The 23042-nt window shown below is 42.0% G+C and overlaps 1 protein-coding gene and 1 long non-coding RNA gene across 2 annotated transcripts in view; one reads left to right on the plus strand and one right to left on the minus strand.

The window, feature by feature from the left end:
• The window catches only part of LOC133605439 (uncharacterized), a 37794-nt gene extending 29118 nt beyond the window's left edge, over positions 1 to 8676 (minus strand). The window contains exon 1 of the long non-coding RNA XR_009815142.2: positions 8549 to 8676. This is a non-coding gene — a long non-coding RNA (uncharacterized lncRNA). The remainder of the gene's footprint in view (positions 1 to 8548) is intronic.
• A 34-nt stretch (positions 8677 to 8710) lies between these two features.
• On the plus strand, positions 8711 to 22886 carry LOC133605435 (protein rapunzel-like). The gene is made up of 3 exons (XM_061958764.2): positions 8711 to 8803; positions 18864 to 19360; positions 21463 to 22886. The coding sequence occupies exons 2-3, from the start codon at positions 18867 to 18869 to the stop codon at positions 22151 to 22153; spliced, it is 1185 nt and encodes a 394-aa protein (XP_061814748.1). The 5' UTR covers positions 8711 to 8803; positions 18864 to 18866; the 3' UTR covers positions 22154 to 22886.
• Positions 22887 to 23042: the final 156 nt, after the last annotated feature.

Consider the following 23042-nt stretch of genomic DNA (forward strand, 5'->3'; position numbering starts at 1 on the left):
TGAGTGCGCCCTCTAGTGGCCTCTCTCTTATAGTGTCATTCTCTCAAGGAGTCAACCTGAGTGCGCCCTCTAGTGGCCTCTCTCTTATAGTGTCATTCTCTCAAGGAGCCAACCTAACAATGAGTGCGCCCTCTAGTGGCCTCTCTCTTATAGTGTCATTCTCTCAAGGAGCCAACCTAACAATGAGAGTGGCCTCTCTTATAGTGTCATTCTCTCAAGGAGTCAACCTAACAATGAGTGCGCCCTCTAGTGGCCTCTCTCTTATAGTGTCATTCTCTCAAGGAGCCAACCTAACAATGAGAGTGGCCTCTCTTATAGTGTCATTCTCTCAAGGAGTCAACCTAACAATGAGTGCGCCCTCTAGTGGCCTCTCTCTTATAGTGTCATTCTCTCAAGGAGCCAACCTAACAATGAGAGTGGCCTCTCTTATAGTGTCATTCTCTCAAGGAGTCAACCTAACAATGAGAATGGCCTCTCTTATAGTGTCATTCTCTCAAGGAATCAACCTAACAATGAGTGCGCCCTCTAGTGGCCTCTCTCTTATAGTGTCATTCCCTCAAGGAGCCAACCTAACAATGAGAGTGGCCTCTCTTATAGTGTCATTCTCTCAAGGAGTCAACCTAACAATGAGTGCGCCCTCTAGTGGCCTCTCTTATAGTGTCATTCTCTCAAGGAGCCAACCTAACAATGAGTGCGCCCTCTAGTGGCCTCTCTCTTATAGTGTCATTCTCTCAAGGAGCCAACCTAACAATGAGAGTGACCTCTCTTATAGTGTCATTCTCTCAAGGAGTCAACCTAACAATGAGAGTGACCTCTCTTATAGTGTCATTCTCTCAAGGAGTCAACCTAACAATGAGCGTGCCCTCTAGTGGCCTCTCTTAGAGTGTCATTCTCTCAAGGAGCCAACCTAACAATGAGTGCGCCCTCTAGTGGCCTCTCTCTTATAGTGTCATTCTCTCAAGGAGCCAACCTAACAATGAGAGTGGCCTCTCTTTTATAGTGTCATTCTCTCAAGGAGCAAACCTAACAATGAGTGCGCCCTCTAGTGGCCTCTCTCTTATAGTGTCATTCTCTCAAGGAGTCAACCTAACAATGAGCGTGCCCTCTAGTGGCCTCTCTCTTATAGTGTCATTCTCTCAAGGAGCCAAACTAACAATGAGAGTGGCCTCTCTCATAGTGTCATTCTCTCAAGGAGTCAACCTAACAATGAGCGTGCCCTCTAGTGGCCTCTCTTTTATAGTGTCATTCTCTCAAGGAGTCAACCTAACAATGAGTGCGCCCTCTAGTGGCCTCTCTTTTATAGTGTCATTCTCTCAAGGAGTCAACCTAACAATGAGTGCGCCCTCTAGTGGCCTCTCTTATAGTGTCATTCTCTCAAGGAGCCAACCTAACAATGAGTGCACCGTCTAGTGGCCTCTCTCTTATAGTGTCATTCTCTCAAGGAGCCAACCTAACAATGAGTGCGCCCTCTAGTGGCCTCTCTTATAGTGTCATTCTCTCAAGGAGCCAACCTAACAATGAGTGCGCCCTCTAGTGGCCTCTCTTATAGTGTAATTCTCTCAAGGAGCCAACCTAACAATGAGTGCGCCCTCTAGTGGCCTCTCTCTTATAGTGTCATTCTCTCAAGGAGCCAACCTAACAATGAGTGCGCCCTCTAGTGGCCTCTCTCTTATAGTGTCATTCTCTCAAGGAGCCAACCTAACAATGAGTGCGCCCTCTAATGGCCTCTCTCTTATAGTGTCATTCTCTCAAGGAGCCAACCTAACAATGAGTGCGCCCTCTAGTGGCCTCGCTCTTATAGTGTCATTCTCTCAAGGAGCCAACCTAACAATGAGTGCGCCCTCTAGTGGCCTCTCTTATAGTGTCATTCTCTCAAGGAGTCAACCTAACAATGAGTGCGCCCTCTCGTGGCCTCTCTTATAGTGTCATTCTCTCAAGGAGTCAACCTAACAATGAGTGCGCCCTCTAGTGGCCTCTCTTATAGTGTCATTCTCTCAAGGAGCCAACCTAACAATGAGTGCACCCTCTAGTGGCCTCTCTTATAGTGTCATTCTCTCAAGGAGCCAACCTAACAATGAGTGCGCCCTCTAGTGGCCTCTCTTTTATAGTGTCATTCTCTCAAGGAGCCAACCTAACAATGAGTGTGGCCTCTCTTTTATAGTGTTATTCTCTCAAGGAGTCAACCTAACAATGAGTGCGCCCTCTAGTGGCCTCTCTTTTATAGTGTCATTCTCTCAAGGAGCCAACCTAACAATGAGTGTGGCCTCTCTTTTATAGTGTCATTCTCTCAAGGAGTCAACCTAACAATGAGTGCGCCCTCTAGTGGCCTCTCTCTTATAGTGTCATTCTCTCAAGGAGCCAACCTAACAATGAGAGTGGCCTCTCTTATAGTGTCATTCTCTCAAGGAGTCAACCTAACAATGAGTGCGCCCTCTAGTGGCCTCTCTCTTATAGTGTCATTCTCTCAAGGAGCCAACCTAACAATGAGAGTGGCCTCTCTTATAGTGTCATTCTCTCAAGGAGTCAACCTAACAATGAGAATGGCCTCTCTTATAGTGTCATTCTCTCAAGGAATCAACCTAACAATGAGTGCGCCCTCTAGTGGCCTCTCTCTTATAGTGTCATTCCCTCAAGGAGCCAACCTAACAATGAGAGTGGCCTCTCTTATAGTGTCATTCTCTCAAGGAGTCAACCTAACAATGAGTGCGCCCTCTAGTGGCCTCTCTTATAGTGTCATTCTCTCAAGGAGCCAACCTAACAATGAGTGCGCCCTCTAGTGGCCTCTCTCTTATAGTGTCATTCTCTCAAGGAGCCAACCTAACAATGAGAGTGACCTCTCTTATAGTGTCATTCTCTCAAGGAGTCAACCTAACAATGAGAGTGACCTCTCTTATAGTGTCATTCTCTCAAGGAGTCAACCTAACAATGAGCGTGCCCTCTAGTGGCCTCTCTTAGAGTGTCATTCTCTCAAGGAGCCAACCTAACAATGAGTGCGCCCTCTAGTGGCCTCTCTCTTATAGTGTCATTCTCTCAAGGAGCCAACCTAACAATGAGAGTGGCCTCTCTTTTATAGTGTCATTCTCTCAAGGAGCAAACCTAACAATGAGTGCGCCCTCTAGTGGCCTCTCTCTTATAGTGTCATTCTCTCAAGGAGTCAACCTAACAATGAGCGTGCCCTCTAGTGGCCTCTCTCTTATAGTGTCATTCTCTCAAGGAGCCAAACTAACAATGAGAGTGGCCTCTCTCATACTGTCATTCTCTCAAGGAGTCAACCTAACAATGAGCGTGCCCTCTAGTGGCCTCTCTTTTATAGTGTCATTCTCTCAAGGAGTCAACCTAACAATGAGTGCGCCCTCTAGTGGCCTCTCTTTTATAGTGTCATTCTCTCAAGGAGTCAACCTAACAATGAGTGCGCCCTCTAGTGGCCTCTCTTATAGTGTCATTCTCTCAAGGAGCCAACCTAACAATGAGTGCACCGTCTAGTGGCCTCTCTCTTATAGTGTCATTCTCTCAAGGAGCCAACCTAACAATGAGTGCGCCCTCTAGTGGCCTCTCTTATAGTGTCATTCTCTCAAGGAGCCAACCTAACAATGAGTGCGCCCTCTAGTGGCCTCTCTTATAGTGTAATTCTCTCAAGGAGCCAACCTAACAATGAGTGCGCCCTCTAGTGGCCTCTCTCTTATAGTGTCATTCTCTCAAGGAGCCAACCTAACAATGAGTGCGCCCTCTAGTGGCCTCTCTCTTATAGTGTCATTCTCTCAAGGAGCCAACCTAACAATGAGTGCGCCCTCTAATGGCCTCTCTCTTATAGTGTCATTCTCTCAAGGAGCCAACCTAACAATGAGTGCGCCCTCTAGTGGCCTCGCTCTTATAGTGTCATTCTCTCAAGGAGCCAACCTAACAATGAGTGCGCCCTCTCTTATAGTGTCATTCTCTCAAGGAGTCAACCTAACAATGAGTGCGCCCTCTAGTGGCCTCTCTCTTATAGTGTCATTCTCTCAAGGAGTCAACCTAACAATGAGTGCGCCCTCTAGTGGCCTCTCTCTTATAGTGTCATTCTCTCAAGGAGTCAACCTAACAATGAGTGCGCCCTCTAATGGCCTCTCTCTTATAGTGTCATTCTCTCAAGGAGTCAACCTAACAATGAGTGCGCCCTCTAGTGGCCTCTCTCTTATAGTGTCATTCTCTCAAGGAGTCAACCTAACAATGAGGGCGCCCTCTAGTGGCCTCTCTTTTATAGTGTCATTCCCTCAAGGAGCCAACCTAACAATGAGAGTGGCCTCTCTTATAGTGTCATTCTCTCAAAGAGTCAACCTAACAATGAGTGCGCCCTCTAGTGGCCTCTCTTATAGTGTCATTCTCTCAAGGAGCCAACCTAACAATGAGTGCGCCCTCTATTGGCCTCTCTCTTATAGTGTCATTCTCTCAAGGAGCCAACCTAACAATGAGAGTGGCCTCTCTTATAGTGTCATTCTCTCAAGGAGTCAACCTAACAATGAGTGCGCTCTCTAGTGGCCTCTCTCTTATAGTGTCATTCTCTCAAGGAGCCAACCCACCAAGAGTGGCCTCTCTCTTGTAGTGTCATTCTCTCAAGGAGCCAACCCACCAAGAGTGCGCCCTCTAGTGGCCTCTCTCTTGTAGTGTCATTCTCTCAAGGAGCCAACCCACCAAGAGTGCGCCCTCTAGTGGCCTCTCTCTTGTAGTGTCATTCTCTCAAGGAGCCAACAATGATGTAAACATACATAAATAACTAATAAAAGATGATATACGATACCACAAAGCTACTTTTGTAATGAGATTCCTCAGCACAGTACAGTCGTCACATAGAGGATCTTTGACTAGTGTCTTTGCCGGCGGCGCTTTTGTTATATAGATGATCTTTGTGGTTTCATAAAGACAGCAAAATACTCATGCAGTAGCTTCTTAAAAACAGTATCTTTGAAGCGGCTGTGCTCCGATTAACTAAAGGATCTTTGACTAGCAATTTGTTTCAACATGTTCCTAAAAACAGCAGAGTTCATGTGTTATGCAGGAGATCTTTGACTAACAGTCGATCCTTAAAAACAGCTGAGTGTTTTTGGTCATTTAGAGGATCTTTGACTTAGCTTTTTGTTTGCAGTAGGTTCTTTAAAAAAAAAAAAAACAGCACAGCGATCATATGAAGTAGATGATCTTTGACCAGCAGTGTTTGCAAAGAGTTCTTAAAAACAGCAAAGTTCACATTTACAGGATCTTTGAATTAACGTTATTAGCAGTATACATTCTTAAAAATAGCAGTGTGCACCTATCAGGTAGGATTTTGACGAGCCTTGAAAACAGCAGAGTGATCCTGTCATTTAGAGGATCTTTGAATCTGCGTTGCTTGCGGTAGATTCTTAAAAACAGCAGAGTACTACTCCCTCTCATGGTACGATCTTTGATGAGCAATACTCTTTAAAATAACAGAGTGAAACTGTTATTTAGAGGATCTTTGACTTAGCATTGTTTTGTAGTAGGTTCTTAGAAACAGCAGAGTGATCGTATCCAGGAGAGGATCTTTGACTTGAATTGTCTGCAAAGCGGCTCTTAAAACAGTCGTGTGATCTTCTTAAATAGATCATCTTTGAATAGCATTTTGCAGTAAGTTCTTAAGGGCATCAATCAGATCGCTCCCGTCGCATAGAGGATCTCTGACTATCGCTTGTGCTTCTAATATGTGACTTTATTTAAAAATGAATCTTTTGATTGAGGTAAAAATGTGAAATTATGTGCGTTGGCAGATTTTGTATAGAAAAATAGAAACATTGTGGCCATTTTTCGCTTCATGAACAATGTCGTTGTTGATGCAGACATAAAAAATATTTGTTTAAAAAAAACAACGATGCCTAACATTCCTAACATCTTTTACTCTTTAATATTGCAGCTTTTTTATATTCAGTTGTCACATGTTTCTCTCAGAATGGAGGCCATACGGAGCCTGAGGTGCAGTTACCATTTATGTCCACTAGAGGGCGACACAACACCGTCTTCTACGGTCCAACTTGTTTCATTGAGGCCCGCGACGCATCACAGCCACCTTGATCTATTGATACATTGATCTATTGATATGTTGATCTATTGATACATTGATCTATTGATACATTGATCTATTGATATGTTGATCTATTGATACATTGATCTATTGATACATTGATCTTTTGATATGTTGATCTATTGCATACTTGCCAACCCTCCCGGATTTTCCGGGAGACTCCCGAAATTCAGCGCCTCTCCCGAAAACCTCCCGGGACAAATTTTCTCCCGAAAATCTCCCGAAATTCAGGCGGACTCAGGTCCTCATGGGTTTATTGTTAGGCAGTTTCATTAACGTCCTCCCAGCGCGGCAACAACACACAACAACAGCAGTCACGTTTTTTGTATACCGTAAAGCAGTTTGTCTGCCGTAAACAGCAACGTTGTGACACTCTTAAACAGGACAATACTGCCATCTAGTGCATTTGATGAAAGCACTTTTGTGCGTGCCACACATCAATGCATCATCAGAGAGGGTGTTCAGCATGGTTCGAAAGATAGTGACAGAGAATAGAACAAGGATGGACAATTCAACCCTTAACTCAACAATGAGTAGATGAGTGTTATGTGTGTGTATATGTGTAAATAAATGAACACTGAAATTCAAGTATTTATTTTATATATATATATATATATATATATATATATATATATATATATATATATATATATATATATATTAGAGATGCGCGGTTTGCTGGCACAACCGCGGAGTCCGCGGATTATCCGCGGATCGGGCAGATGAAATTTAAAAAAATTAGATTTTATCCGCGGGTCGGGTCGGGTCGGGCGGTTATAAATAAATAAATGATAAATGGGTTGTACTTGGTTGAAAAAAAAAAAAAAAAGATTTTAAATAGATTCAGGCGAGTGGCAGTTAAACCAATTGGGAAATATATATACATAGTTAAATGTTGTTACCCACATACGAAAAACGAGCAGGCACCTGCTGCATATGCCACAACAGAAGAAAAAAAAGAAAAAGAGATGGACACTTTTACGGAGCGGAGAAGGGACGCCTCGCCGGGGTCCGGGACCGAGGCCCCTTCCCCCGAGAGGGCCCCACCGGGAGCCGTAGCTGAGGCGATCCGCGAGAAGGGCCCGACGCACGTCCAGGGTCACCACCGCACCCACCGCACCGACACCCCGCCTCGTCCGCCTTCGCCGCGGCCGGCGTCACGCGCAGCAGGTAAGCAGCTTACCTGCCCGCCACCCCCGTGGCCGGGGGCTCGTAACAGGGGTCACTCCGCGCGCAGTGCGCTCACGAAAGGGGTGGGGCTCACCCTGGTTGATATAGACAGCAGCTAGGACGGTGGCCATGGACGTCGGAACCCGCTAAGGAGTGTGTAACAACCCACCTGCCGAATCAACTAGCCCTGAAAATGGATGGCGCTGGAGCGTCGGGCCCATATACCCGGCCGTCGCCGGCAGCGAGACGCGCTTGGAGGTGCGCTCAGCGCGGCTCCCATATGATTGCGCACTGGTGTGCGTCTGGGTCGTGACAGCGTGGCACGCGAATGTCTCTGCTGCATTGGATCAGTCTCCTTTCTTTAACAGGCAAAAGCTTTATAACCTCACTAATGCCTTGCATCGTCTATATTAGATATATAACAACGGGCGGGTGCGGTTCTGATCAAATGTTAGGTCGGGTGGATGGCGGATGGTTGACGACTTTCTGATGCGGTTGCGGATGAAATAATTGCCTATCCGCGCATCTCTACTATATATATATGAAATACTTGGTGAATTCTAGCTGTAAATATACTCCTCCCCTTTTAGCCACGCCACCAACCACGCCCCCAGCCACGCCACCGACCCCGCCCACCCCCTTCCCCCCTCCCCCACCTCCCGAAATCGGAGGTCTCAAGGTTGGCAAGTATGATCTATTGATACATTGATCTATTGATACGTTGATCTATTGATACATTGATCTATTGATACATTGATCTATTGATATTGTCAATCATTAAAGTACAACACAACAGGATCCTTTAAGGCAGGGAGACGAGCCTAACTGCTTCCACTCAATCTAAACTGGAAAATGCTGATTTTGCTGATCTGACTGCAAGAACGCATGTCCTGCACCACCACCACCCCCCCCCCCCTCCCCCCCCACACACACCACCCACACCACCCATGGTTTTTTTTTCACCTGCACAAACCTGCAAACACATCTCCTCATCATCCATGCGCGCATCCAACTGTTTATGTTATTATCTTCATTCCTCTTCTATTCAACATCAAAAACAAAATTTTTTTTTTTAATGTTTTGTTGCTGAAGGATTGTTATGGAATAATTAATATCAGTTGAAGGATTGTCAGGGAATAATTAATATCTGCTGAAGGATTGCTAGGGAATAATTAATATCAGTTGAAGGATTGTCGGGGAATAATTACCATCAGCGCACCTAATAGCTGTGATGCGGATTCTACTTTCATACTTGGGGTTGAACGCATGCAGAATGACACATAAATGAATATGAAATATATATCTTACCTTCTTGGATCATTTCATGTGGTTGGTGATGAGGATGAAGAAGAAAAAAGGCACATTTGATCATCTTTGTGTGTCGACCTTTTCTTCCCTCCTTCCTGGGCTTTTGCGCATCTCTCTCTCTCTCTCTCTCTCTCTGTCTCTCTCTCTCTCTCTGCCCCCCCCCAGTTGTTTGGGACCCCTCCCCTCCTTCACAGCAGGAATATTCTCCAAAAGAAGCAGAAAGTTGTCAGCAGCGCAGAGAAAACATCCATCCAGGTAAGAATGTTCTTTTCTTACCTCGAAAAAGGGAGGGTGGAGGGGGGGAAGGTGCGTGCGTAAAAGCGCATTTCTTTCCATTTTTTGCGCACGTGACTGTTGAGCCCCTCATCAGTTTTTGTGGGCTCACACTGAGATGAGTGGTGGTATCTCATCCCAACACTGAGGACGTCCAGGAGGTTTTGGATGTATTTTGTTGAGCATTTGGGTGGTTGTTGCTTAGACCAAGTCGTACGTCATCCATCCCTGCCTCCATCTTGTTCACACATGACATCATTACCTTTTTCTGCAACTCTGCCTCCAACAGAGTCAGCGACTGATTGTGTTTGTGGAAGAATGTTTGCATCAATAATAGATGTATGTGGAGAATAATAGATGTATGTGGAGAATAATATAGATGTATGTGGAGAATAATAGATGTATGTGGAGAATAATAGATTTATGTGGAGAATAATATAGATGTATGTGGAGAATAATAGATCTATGTGGAGAATAATAGATGTATGTGGAGAATAATATAGATGTATGTGGAGAATAATAGATGTATGTGGAGAATAATAGATTTATGTGGAGAATAATAGATGTATGTGGAGAATAATATAGATGTATGTGGAGAATAATAGATGTATGTGGAGAATAATATAGATGTATGTGGAGAATAATAGATGTATGTGGAGAATAAATAGATGCATGTGAGAATAATATAGATGTATGTGGAGAATAATAAAGATGTATGTGGAGAATAATAGATGTATGTGGAGAATAATAGATTTATGTGGAGAATAATAGATGTATGTGGAGAATAATAGATGTATGTGGAGAATAATATAGATGTATGTGGAGAATAATAGATGTATGTGGAGAATAAATAGATGCATGTGAGAATAATATAGATGTATGTGGAGAATAATAGATGTATGTGGAGAATAATAGATGTATGTGGAGAATAATAGATGTATGTGGAGAATAATAGATGTATGTGGAGAATAATAGATTTATGTGGAGAATAATAGATGTATGTGGAGAATAATAGATGTATGTGGAGAATAATATAGATGTATGTGGAGAATAATAGATGTATGTGGAGAATAAATAGATGCATGTGAGAATAATATAGATGTATGTGGAGAATAATAGATGTATGTGGAGAATAATAGATGTATGTGGAGAATAATAGATGTATGTGGAGAATAATAGATGTATGTGGAGAATAATATAGATGTATGTGGAGAATAATAGATGTATGTGGAGAATAATAGATGTATGTGGAGAATAATAGATGTATGTGGAGAATAATAGATGTATGTGGAGAATAATATAGATGTATGTGGAGAATAATAGATGTATGTGGAGAATAATAGATGTATGTGGAGAATAATATAGATGTATGTGGAGAATAATAGATGTATGTGGAGAATAATAGATTTATGTGGAGAATAATAGATGTATGTGGAGAATAATATAGATGTATGTGGAGAATAATAGATGTATGTGGAGAATAATATAGATGTATGTGGAGAATAATAGATGTATGTGGAGAATAATAGATGTATGTGGAGAATAATATAGATGTATGTGGAGAATAATAGATGTATGTGGAGAATAATAGATGTATGTGGAGAATAATAGATGTATGTGGAGAATAATATAGATGTATGTGGAGAATAATAGATGTATGTGGAGAATAATATAGATGTATGTGGAGAATAATAGATGTATGTGGGGAATAATAGATGTATGTGGAGAATAATATAGATGTATGTGGAAAATAATAGATGTATGTGGAGAATAATAGATGTATGTGGAGAATAATAGATGTATGTGGAGAATAATATAGATGTATGTGGAGAATAATAGATGTATGTGGAGAATAAATAGATGCATGTGAGAATAATATAGATGTATGTGGAGAATAATAGATGTATGTGGAGAATAATATAGATGTATGTGGAGAATAATAGATGTATGTGGAGAATAATAGATGTATGTGGAGAATAATAGATGTATGTGGAGAATAATAGATGTATGTGGAGAATAATAGATGTATGTGGAGAATAATAGATGTATGTGGAGAATAATATAGATGTATGTGGAGAATAATAGATGTATGTGGAGAATAATAGATGTGGAGAATAATATAGATGTATGTGGAGAATAATAGATGTATGTGGAGAATAAATAGATGCATGTGAGAATAATATAGATGTATGTGGAGAATAATAGATGTATGTGGAGAATAAAAGATGTATGTGGAGAATAATATAGATGTATGTGGAGAATAATAGATGTATGTGGAGAATAATAGATGTATGTGGAGAATAATATAGATGTATGTGGAGAATAATAGATGTATGTGGAGAATAATAGATGTATGTGGCGAATAATAGATGTATGTGGAGAATAATAGATGTATGTGGAGAATAATATAGATGTATGTGGACAATAATAGATGTATGTGGAGAATAATAGATGTATGTGGAGAATAATAGATGTATGTGGAGAATAATATAGATGTATGTGGAGAATAAATAGATGCTTGTGAGAATAATATAGATGTATGTGGAGAATAGTAGATGTATGTGGAGAATAATAGATGTATGTGGAGAATAATAGATGTATGTGGAGAATAATATAGATGTATGTGGAGAATAATAGATGTATGTGGAGAATTATATAGATGTATGTGGAGAATAATAGATGTATGTGGAGAATAATATAGATGTATGTGGAGAATAATAGATGTATGTGGAGAATAATATAGATGTATGTGGAGAATAATAGATGTATGTGGAGAATAATATAGATGTATGTGGAGAATAATAGATGTATGTGGAGAATAATAGATTTATGTGGAGAATAATATAGATGTATGTGGAGAATAATAGATGTATGTGGAGAATAATAGATGTATGTGGAGAATAATAGATGTATGTGGAGAATAATAGATGTATGTGGAGAATAATATAGATGTATGTGGAGAATAATAGATGTATGTGGAGAATAATATAGATGTATGTGGAGAATAATAGATGTATGTGGAGAATAATAGATGTATGTGGAGAATAATAGATGTATGGGGAGAATAATAGATGTATGTGGAGAATAATATAGATGTATGTGGAGAATAATAGATGTATGTGGAGAATAATAGATGTATGTGGAGAATAATAGATGTATGTGGAGAATAATAGATGTATGTGGAGAATAATATAGATGTATGTGGAGAATAATAGATGTATGTGGAGAATAAATAGATGCATGTGAGAATAATATAGATGTATGTGGAGAATAATATAGATGTATGTGGAGAATAATAGATGTATGTGGAGAATAATAGATGTATGTGGAGAATAAATAGATGCATGTGGAGAATAATATAGATGTATGTGGAGAATATATAGATGCATGTGAGAATAATATAGATGTATGTGGAGAATAATAGATGTATGTGGAGAATATTAGATGTATGTGGAGAATAATAGATGTATGTGGAGAATAATATAGATGTATGTGGAGAATAATAGATGTATGTGGAGAATAATAGATGTATGTGGAGAATAATAGATGTATGTGGAGAATAAATAGATGCATGTGGAGAATAATAGATGTATGTGGAGAATAATATAGATGTATGTGGAGAATAATAGATGTATGTGGAGAATAATAGATGTATGTGGAGAATAATATAGATGTATGTGGAGAATAAATAGATGCATGTGAGAATAATATAGATGTATGTGGAGAATAATAGATGTATGTGGAGAATAATAGATGTATGTGGAGAATAATATAGATGTATGTGGACAATAATAGATGTATGTGGAGAATAATAGATGTATGTGGAGAATAATATAGATGTATGTGGAGAATATATAGATGCATGTGAGAATAATATAGATGTATGTGGAGAATAATAGATGTATGTGGAGAATATTAGATGTATGTGGAGAATAATAGATGTATGTGGAGAATAATAGATGTATGTGGAGAATAATAGGTGTATGTGGAGAATAATATAGATGTATGTGGAGAATAATAGATGTATGTGGAGAATAATAGATGTATGTGGAGAATAATAGATGTATGTGGAGAATAAAAGATGTATGTGGAGAATAATATAGATGTATGTGGAGAATAATAGAGATGTATGTGGAGAATAATAGATGTATGTGGAGAATAATAGATGTATGTGGAGAATAATAGATGTATGTGGAGAATAATATAGATGTATGTGGAGAATAATAGATGTATGTGAGAATAATAGATGTATGTGGAGAATAATAGATGTATGTGGAGAATAATAGATGTATGTGGAGAATAAATAGATGCATGTGAGAATAATAGATGTAGGTGGAGAATAATATAGATGTATGTGGAGAATAATAGATGTATGTGGAGAATAATAGATGTATGTGGAGAATAATAGATGTATGTGGAGAATAATAGATGTATGTGGAGAATAAATAGATGCATGTGAGAATAATATAGATGTATGTGGAGAATAATAGATGTATGTGAGAATACATAGATGTATGTGGAGAATAATAGATGTAGGTGAGAATAATATAGATGTATGTGAGATTAATAGATGTATGTGGAGAGATGGAAAAGAAACAAGAGTTTGTGTATTGCCTCCTTTTTTCTACAATAGAAAGATAGATGGAATGACGTCAGCAAGTGGCCATAAAAGCCACACAATTGTTTTCATGGAAGGACCTAAAGTGGATTTAGTGCATACATCTATTTCTGCTATAAGATCTCCTTCCATGATAAAGTGGATGAGTCTACAATGAAGTTAGCAGAAAGCTAAAGGGCGTCTTGCAGGACAGGATATCAATCAATCAATCAATGTTTATTTATATAGCCCTAAATCACAAGTGTCTCAAAGGGCTGCACAAGCCACAACGACATCCTCGGTACAGAGCCCACATAAAGGCAAGGAAAAACTCACCCCAGTGGGACGTCGATGTGAATGACTATGAGAAACCTTGGGGAGACCGAAAGCAATGGATGTCGAGTGGGTCTGACATAATATTGTGAGAGTCCAGTCCATAGTGGATCCAACATAATAGTAAGAGTTCAGTCCATAGTGGGGTCAGCAGGACACCATCCCGAGCGGAGACGGGTCAGCAGCGCAGAGATGTTCCCAGCCGATACACAGGCGAGCTGAGATTAAAGACAACGCATCCCAGCTACAACTGGGTTCTATTAACACAGATACAACTGTATCTACGACGGATACTGCAATACAAAATAGTCTCTCTCTTTTTGATGAAATAACATTAGAGGAACTATTACGGCGTGTAAGTGGGATAAAACAAACAACATGTTTACTTGACCCACTTTTTGGGAAACTTATCAAGGAGCTTTTTGTATTATTAGGTCCATCAGTGCTAAATATTATAAACTTATCACTCTCCTCTGGCACTGTTCCCCTAGCATTCAAGAAAGCGTTTATTCATCCTCTGCTCAAAAGACCTAACCTTGATCCTGACCTCATGGTAAACTACCGACCGGTGTCCCACCTTCCCTTTATTTCGAAAATCCTCGAAAAAATTGTCGCACAGCAGCTAAATGAACACTTAGTGTCTAACAATCTCTGTGAACCTTTTCAATCCGGTTTCAGGGCAAATCACTCTACGGAGACAGCCCTCGCAAAAATGACTAATGATCTACTGCTAACGATGGATTCTGATGCGTCATCTATGTTGCTGCTTCTTGATCTTAGCGCTGCTTTCGATACCGTCGATCATAATATTTTATTAGAGCGTATCAAAACACGTATTGGTATGTCAGACTTAGCCTTGTCGTGGTTTAACTCTTATCTTACTGACAGGATGCAATGCGTCTCCCATAATAATGTGACCTCGGACTATGTTAAGGTAACGTGCGGAGTTCCTCAGGGTTCGGTTCTTGGCCCTGCACTCTTTATTATCTACATGCTGCCGCTAGGCGACATCATACGCAAATACGGTGTTAGCTTTCATTGTTATGCTGATGACACCCAACTCTACATGCCCCTAAAGCTGACCAACACGCCGGATTGTAGTCAGCTGGAGGCGTGTCTTAATGAAATTAAACAATGGATGTCCGCTAACTTCTTGCAACTCAACGCCAAGAAAACGGAAATGCTGATTATCGGTCCTGCTAAACACCGACATTTATTTAATAATACCACCTTAACATTTGACAACCAAACAATTACACAAGGCGAATCAGTAAAGAATCTGGGTATTATCTTCCACCCAACTCTCTCCTTTGAGTCACACATTAAGAGTGTTACTAAAACGGCCTTCTTTCATCTCCGTAATATCGCTAAAATTCGTTCTATTTTATCCACTAGCGACGCTGAGATCATTATTCATGCGTTCGTTACGTCTCGTCTCGACTACTGTAACGTATTATTTTCGGGTCTCCCTATGTCTAGCATTAAAAGACTACAATTGGTACAAAATGCGGCTGCTAGACTTTTGACAAGAACAAGAAAGTTTGATCATATTACGCCTATACTGTATATACCTTTATATACATATATACCTATATATATATACCTATACTGGCTCACCTGCACTGGCTTCCTGTGCACTTAAGAAGTGACTTTAAGGTTTTACTACTTACGTATAAAATACTACACGGTCTAGCTCCGTCCTATCTTGTCGATTGCATTGTACCATATGTCCCGGCAAGAAATCTGCGTTCAAAGAACTCCGGCTTATTAGTGATTCCCAGAGCCCAAAAAAAGTCTGCGGGCTATAGAGCGTTTTCTATTGGGGCTCCAGTACTATGGAATGCCCTCCCGGTAACAGTTAGAGATGCTACCTCAGTAGAAGCATTTAAGTCCCATCTTAAAACTCATTTGTATACTCTAGCCTTTAAATAGCCCCCCTGTTAGACCAGTTGATCTGCCGTTTCTTTTCTTTTCTCCTCTGCTCCCCTATTCCTTGTGGAGGGGGGGGGGGGGCGCACAGGTCCGGTGGCCATGGATGAAGTGCACACAAATGTTTTCATGGAAGGACCTAAAGTGGATTTAGTGCATACATCTATTTCTGCTATAAGATCTCCTTCCATGATAAAGTGGATGAGTCTACAATGAAGTTAGCAGAAAGCTAAAGGGCGTCTTGCACTTCAAAAGTACAACAAAATGACATTTTCAGCACAGACCTGTTCAGGTTGTCAGGTGACAGAGCAGCAAGGCTGATGGGTGCCCGCTAGAAGGTGGTGAGGAGGATGAGTCAATTAAAACAAATTCAGTACCAGACGAGGCGCCTATGGGGGTTCAGTTTGGGGCCAGGAAAACAAACATGATAGCCACCATGTTAAGACTTGAGAGAACAGTGCAGGAAGACAAGCTCTTCAAGTATAGACTTATGAGGACAAGATGAAGGCACATTTAAGTAAGGACAAGATGAAGGCACATAAGTAAGTACAAGATGAAGGCACATAAGTAAGGACAAGATGAAGGCACATATAAGTAAGGACAAGATGAAGGCATATAAGTAAGGACAACATGAAGGCATATAAGTAAGGACAAGATGAAGGCACATCTAAGTAAGGACAAGATGAAGGCACATCTAAGTAAGGACAAGATGAAGGCACATATAAGTGAGGACAAGATGAAGGCACATATAAGTGAGGACAAGATGAAGGCACATATAAGTAAGGACAAGATGGAGGCGCATAAGTAAGGACAAGATGAAGGCACATATAAGTAAGGACAAGATGGAGGCGCATAAGTAAGGACAAGATGAAGGCACATATAAGTAAGGACAAGATGAAGGCACATATAAGTGAGGACAAGATGAAGGCACATATAAGTAAGGACAAGATGGAGGCGCATAAGTAAGGACAAGATGAAGGCACATATAAGTAAGGACAAGATGAAGGCACATATAAGTGAGGACAAGATGAAGGCACATATAAGTGAGGACAAGATGAAGGCACATATAAGTAAGGACAAGATGGAGGCGCATAAGTAAGGACAAGATGGAGGCGCATAAGTAAGGACAAAATGAAGGCATATAAGTAAGGACAAGATGAAGGCACATCTAAGTAAGGACAAGATGAAGGCACATCTAAGTAAGGACAAGATGGAGGCGCATAAGTAAGGACAAGATGAAGGCACATATAAGTAAGGACAAGATGAAGGCACATATAATTAAGGACAAGATGAAGGCACATATAATTAAGGACAAGATGAAGGCACATATAAGTGAGGACAAGATGAAGGCACATATAAGTAAGGACAAGATGAAGGCACATATAAGTGAGGACAAGATGAAGGCATATATAAGTAAGGACAAGATGAAGGCACATATAAGTGAGGACAAGATGAAGGCACATATAAGTGAGGACAAGATGAAGGCACATATAAGTGAGGACAAGATGAAGGCACATATAAGTGAGGACAAGATGAAGGCACATATAATTAAGGACAAGATGAAGGCACATATAATTAAGGACAAGATGAAGGCACATATAAGTGAGGACAAGATGAAGGCATATATAAGTAAGGACAAGATGGAGGCGCATAAGTAAGGACAAGATGAAGGCACATATAAGTAAGGACAAGATGAAGGCACATATAAGTAAGGACAAGATGAAGGCACATATAATTAAGGACAAGATGAAGGCACATATAAGTAAGGACAAGATGAAGGCACATATAAGTGAGGACAAGATGAAGGCACATATAAGTGAGGACAAGATGAAGGCACATATAAGTAAGGACAAGATGAAGGCATATAAGTAAGGACAAGATGAAGGCACATCTAAGTAAGGACAAGATGAAGGCACATCTAAGTAAGGACAAGATGGAGGCGCATAAGTAAGGACAAGATGAAGGCACATATAAGTAAGGACAAGATGAAGGCACATATAAGTAAGGACAAGATGAAGGCACATATAAGTGAGGACAAGATGAAGGCACATATAAGTAAGGACAAGATGAAGGCACATATAAGTAAGGACAAGATGAAGGCACATATAAGTAAGGACAAGATGAAGGCACATATAAGTGAGGACAAGATGAAGGCACATATAATTAAGGACAAGATGAAGGCACATATAATTAAGGACAAGATGAAGGCACATCTAAGTAAGGACAAGATGAAGGCACATATAAGTAAGGACAAGATGGAGGCGCATAAGTAAGGACAAGATGAAGGCACATATAAGTAAGGACAAGATGAAGGCACATATAAGTAAGGACAAGATGAAGGCACATATAAGTAAGGACAAGATTAAGGCACATATAAGTGAGGACAAGATGAAGGCACATATAAGTAAGGACAAGATGAAGGCACATATAAGTGAGGACAAGATGAAGGCACATATCATTAAGGACAAGATGAAGGCACATATAATTAAGGACAAGATGAAGGCACATATAAGTGAGGACAAGATGAAGGCACATATAAGTAAGGACAAGATGAAGGCACATATAAGTGAGGACAAGATGAAGGCACATATAAGTAAGGACAAGATGAAGGCACATATAAGTAAGGACAAGATGGAGGCGCATAAGTAAGGACAAGATGAAGGCACATATAAGTAAGGACAAGATGAAGGCACATATAAGTGAGGACAAGATGAAGGCATATAAGTGAGGACAACATGAAGGCATATAAGTAAGGACAAGATGAAGGCACATCTAAGTAAGGACAAGATGAAGGCACATCTAAGTAAGGACAAGATGGAGGCGCATAAGTAAGGACAAGATGAAGGCACATATAAGTGAGGACAACATGAAGGCACATATAAGTAAGGACAAGATGAAGGCATATATAAGTAAGGACAAGATGAAGGCACATATAAGTGAGGACAAGATGAAGGCACATATAATTAAGGACAAGATGAAGGCACATATAATTAAGGACAAGATGAAGGCACATCTAAGTAAGGACAAGATGAAGGCACATCTAAGTAAGGACAAGATGAAGGCACATCTAAGTAAGGACAAGAAGGACAAGCGGTAGAAAATGGATGGATGGATGATGTAAATGCTACTTTTCTACTTGGAGTGGTAAATATTCCCCAGTAAAGGTGTCCTCCTGTCTCCCAGACCATGAGCAGTCCACTGGAGAAGGTGGTGGCCCAGCATAAGCAGTCCATCGAGGCCGCCATGGACATGTTGGAGAGGGGCGCCGAAGTGTTGGCCAGCGCCGTGGGTGAGCTCTTCCCCCTCTGCGAGGCCGCCGCCCCCATTCTGCGTCTGGCCTTGGACCAGACGCAGAGCAAGGAGGTGTTCTACGTGAAAGAGCAGTTCCTGACGGTGAGAAACAGCCTGGACGTGCTCTCCAGCCAGCTGGAGGACATCGACTGCGAGATCAGGAAAGGACGGCTGGACTCGCAGTATTTCAGCGTGGAGGAGAACATCAGGAACCAGTTCCGGAAGTACATGGACATCCTGGAGGCCAAGGAGCAGTTCCGGGAGGTGAAGACCAAACTTTTCCTGGAGCATTTTTCCAGAAGCGGAGGGGAGAAGAATGTGTTTGTGCTCTACGATGCTCTGATGGGGAACAGCAGCTTTGCAGAGACCATCTTGGAGGTGGTGGAAAGGTTGGTAAATTCTGACCGTACCACACCTCAACACAAAACCACATTATCTGCTAGTTCTTGAGCTAGATTCACCTAAGAGGGGACGGACAGAGTTGCAATTAAGAACACACAATCTGGTACTTTGTTGCAGAACCAGAGACAAGAGAAATTAAAGCTGCAAGCAGCGTTGGTCGGGCAGGTGCTAGTCCTAAGTGTCCCAATACTTTTGTCCAGTTTTAGTCCCAAGTGTCCCAATACTTTTGGCAAGTTGTAGTCCTAAGTGTCCCAATACTTTTGTCCAGTGTAGGTGTCCCAATACGTGTGTCCAGTGGTAGTCCTAAGTGTCCCAATACTTTTGTTCAGTTTTCGGCATAAGTGTCCCAATACTTTTGTCTACTTTTAGTCCGAATTGTCCCAATACTTTTGTTTAGTGTACCTACCTTGTCTGCATTGTGTGGGCACGCTGGTGCTTCCTGCTTTTAAGCAGCCTTCTTGAAAAAACAGCAGCATCAGCGCAGCGGCTCTTTGAAGGGTCATAAAATCAAAACCGGAGCCGGTATCAAAACTCTTTCGCTAACTTTCAATTAGCAAGGGTTCAATCTCTCTCCTGTGTTAGTTTGAAGCCGAAACAACAAACACGCTCAGAGGAGATAATGTTTGAAGAAAGGTGACCGGTTTTTACAAAAAATGTTGTGTTGAAGGGGGAATAGCAAACTTCCTGTAGATTTTTGCTGGGGGTTGTCAATTTATGAAATGTAGGTCTAAGTGAGACCTACGGAGAGGTTTTTGTTTCATGTCTCTCCGACCTTTCCAGTGGGAGTTACAGGCAGTTTTGTAATTTTTTTCTTCCGAGGAGCAGTTTTTTCTCTGTTTTATTCAAAAATTGCTTTAGAGCGCAATTTTGAGATTTGCGGTTAGGTTTTTTTATTAGATCGCAATTTTTGCCAGTCCTGATGTGTGTGTTCAGTTTGGTGAGTTTTGAAGCGTGTTAAGGGGGTCAAATTACAGCTCAAAGAGGCAAAAGTGACTGTTTTTAGTACTTTTTTGTCTTGAAGGGGGAATTGCCAACTTCCTGTTGATTTTAGCCCGAGGATGTACCATTATGAAATGTAGGTCTTAGTCAGACCTACATAAATAATTTTGTTTCATGTCTCTCCGACCTTCCCAGTGGGAGTTACAGGCAGTCTAGTTTTTTTTCCCTAGGGGGCGCTAGAGCGCAATTTTGAGTTTTGGGGTTCGTTTTTTTTTATTAAAAGACAATTTTCGCAGGTCCTGATGTGTGGGTCAAATACGGTGAGTTTTGAAGCATGTTAAGTGGGTCAAATTAGTGCTCGAAGAGGCGGCGGAATAATAATAATAATAATAATAATAATAAAACCTTAGAAAAACAATAGGTCCTTATGTCCCATTGCATAAGGACTCCCAAATACAATGGGCCATGCGGGCCCTAATAAATATATATAATAATCATCCATACTAATAAAAAACTATAGAATGGTGTGTGACAAAATCCAAGAGTGTGTGTGTGAGTGTATGCGTGTGATTAGCTGTAGTGTGTGTTACCTAGTGTTGTGTTGGGCGAGAGGAGGGACAAAGCAGGAAGGCAGTCCATGGTCAGGCAGATAGTCGGGGGCTAAGCGTCCAGAATCCAGAGGAGAACAACAGGGGATCACAGGAGAACTCGGGAAAAGCACTGCGGGAGGACAACACGGACATCAGACACGGAGGAGAAACGCAGAGAGAGAGAAAGAGAGAGCATAAAGCTGGAGTCGGCTTACGGGACACGATAGAATATTAAGTTCCCGCAAGGATCCTTGGCTCCACTGGTCCTTGTACGGTATACTGATCGCCCACAGCCTTGCCGGCATGTGGGTGTGACGCAGCAAGCGCGAGCAGGGGCGTGTCTCGGCGCGCTGCCAGTGGAGGTGCCAGGGAAAAGCGGGGTCGAGCCCGCGCCGTGACAGAAAAGGATTTACTGAAGACCAACATCAACATGGTGTAGGTTCATTTCATTTAAGAGGCACAATGGTCATTAAAAAGGCATTATTTTGAACAACACCAACACAATGGTCCTGATTACTTTTCTTCCCCTAATGCGGAATGCTGTCCTGTGTTGGATGCAGGTATGTGTCGAGGAACCGTCGCCTTCTGGAGGACTTCTGCGTCCGGCTGAAGGAGCTCCTCTGCTTGGGCCTGATAGCTCTGCTGGGCCACTCTGCCCTGACCTGCAACCAGGAGGAAGAAGAGGACAAGATCCGGGAGTGGAGCCGCAAGATGGGCGAAATGGAGTCCCGCATGAAGAGAACCATCCAGTCCTGCATTGCCGCCTTCCCCGAGCAGGCCAAACTGGACGCTCAGCAACTCCTGCAGGAGAAGCAAGCGGAGGGCCTCCAAGAAACCACCCAGCAGCTCCTCGACTTCCTGGTCAAGAAGTTCGACTGGGTCAGCTGGTCGGTGCGCCTCATCAACCACTCGGGGAGCACCTACCGGAACTGGCGGGCCGGCGAGCACTTTCACCACGTGGCGGGACACAACTGGTTCGAGGTGCTGCAGGTGAACAACATCAACCTGGTGGTGTCCTTCAGCACCGGGCCGCAGCCGGTGCCGCGGGACTCGGTCCTTCAGCTGATGGAGGGCCAGGCTCGGAAGGGCAACGCCCCTGCCGTGGTCGACGTCCTGGAGAAGCAGCTGAGCGGCTTCGTGGTGCACGCCGTCAGTCGCCACAAGGAGTCGGCGGCGGCGTGGAGCTTCCCTGAAGACTGCCACTACTGGGAGAGGCACAAGAACGTGGTCGTGTGCGTCCACTCCGACTAAACCCTCACGGAATACTGCAAACCATCTAGATTGAACCCCCTGTTTTCCAAAGTAAATAGCTTATTAATAGGCTAGAATTGAAGTTTAATTAGTATTCATTATTTGATTACAATATACTTATTTTACATTTAATGATCAAAAATTACAATTTTAAACGATCTTGACGACTCCTCCTAAAGGACTGACCCTGTTGCTTTCAGACTTCTGCCCTCCTGTTGACACCCGACTTCTTCCCTTTGTAGCCCAAAAGTTGAATTACACGTGTTCCTATTTCATCGGCCCATCTACGTCCCCCAACAATTTGGTGACATTAACCCTTCCTGGTCTAACCATGAAAAATAGGCCCTTGGGCACGGGCTGACTTGTTTTGGTATTGTGGAGAACACAGATTGTACATTAGAGTCAGCTTTGTGCTCTGATTAGACCCCACTGACCCTAGTGGGCACCAAACTCTTGTATCTATATTGTATCCCGGACAAGCCCCCAAATTAACATGATTATGGATTAAGAAAAACCACTTAAAAATATCTCATTCCCACATTATGAACCCAGAAACCAAAATGATTACCATGCAAAAAACAAAACAAAAAAACAGGCTTTGCTACTATTTCTGGGGCTGAGGTTGCTGAGGTAGTTAAAAAGCTCCTCGGTGGCAAGGCCCCGGGGGTGGATGAGATCCGCCCGGAGTTCCTTAAGGCTCTGGATGCTGTGGGGCTGTCTTGGTTGACAAGACTCTGCAGCATCGCGTGGACATCGGGGGCGGTACCTCTGGATTGGCAGACCGGGGTGGTGGTTCCTCTCTTTAAGAAGGGGAACCGGAGGGTGTGTTCTAACTATCGTGGGATCACACTCCTCAGCCTTCCCGGTAAGGTCTATTCAGGTGTACTGG

This window comes from Nerophis lumbriciformis, linkage group LG04, assembly GCF_033978685.3.
Source record: "Nerophis lumbriciformis linkage group LG04, RoL_Nlum_v2.1, whole genome shotgun sequence".
NCBI lineage: Eukaryota > Metazoa > Chordata > Actinopteri > Syngnathiformes > Syngnathidae > Nerophis > Nerophis lumbriciformis.

Coding starts and splice junctions, on each gene's coding strand:
- LOC133605435 (XM_061958764.2), top strand. CDS start 18,867: ATGAGCAGTCCACTGGAGAAGGTGGTGGCCCAGCATAAGCAGTCCATC. Junction 19,361..21,462: donor ATCTTGGAGGTGGTGGAAAG/GTTGGTAAATTC, acceptor TGTTGGATGCAG/GTATGTGTCGAGGAACCGTC.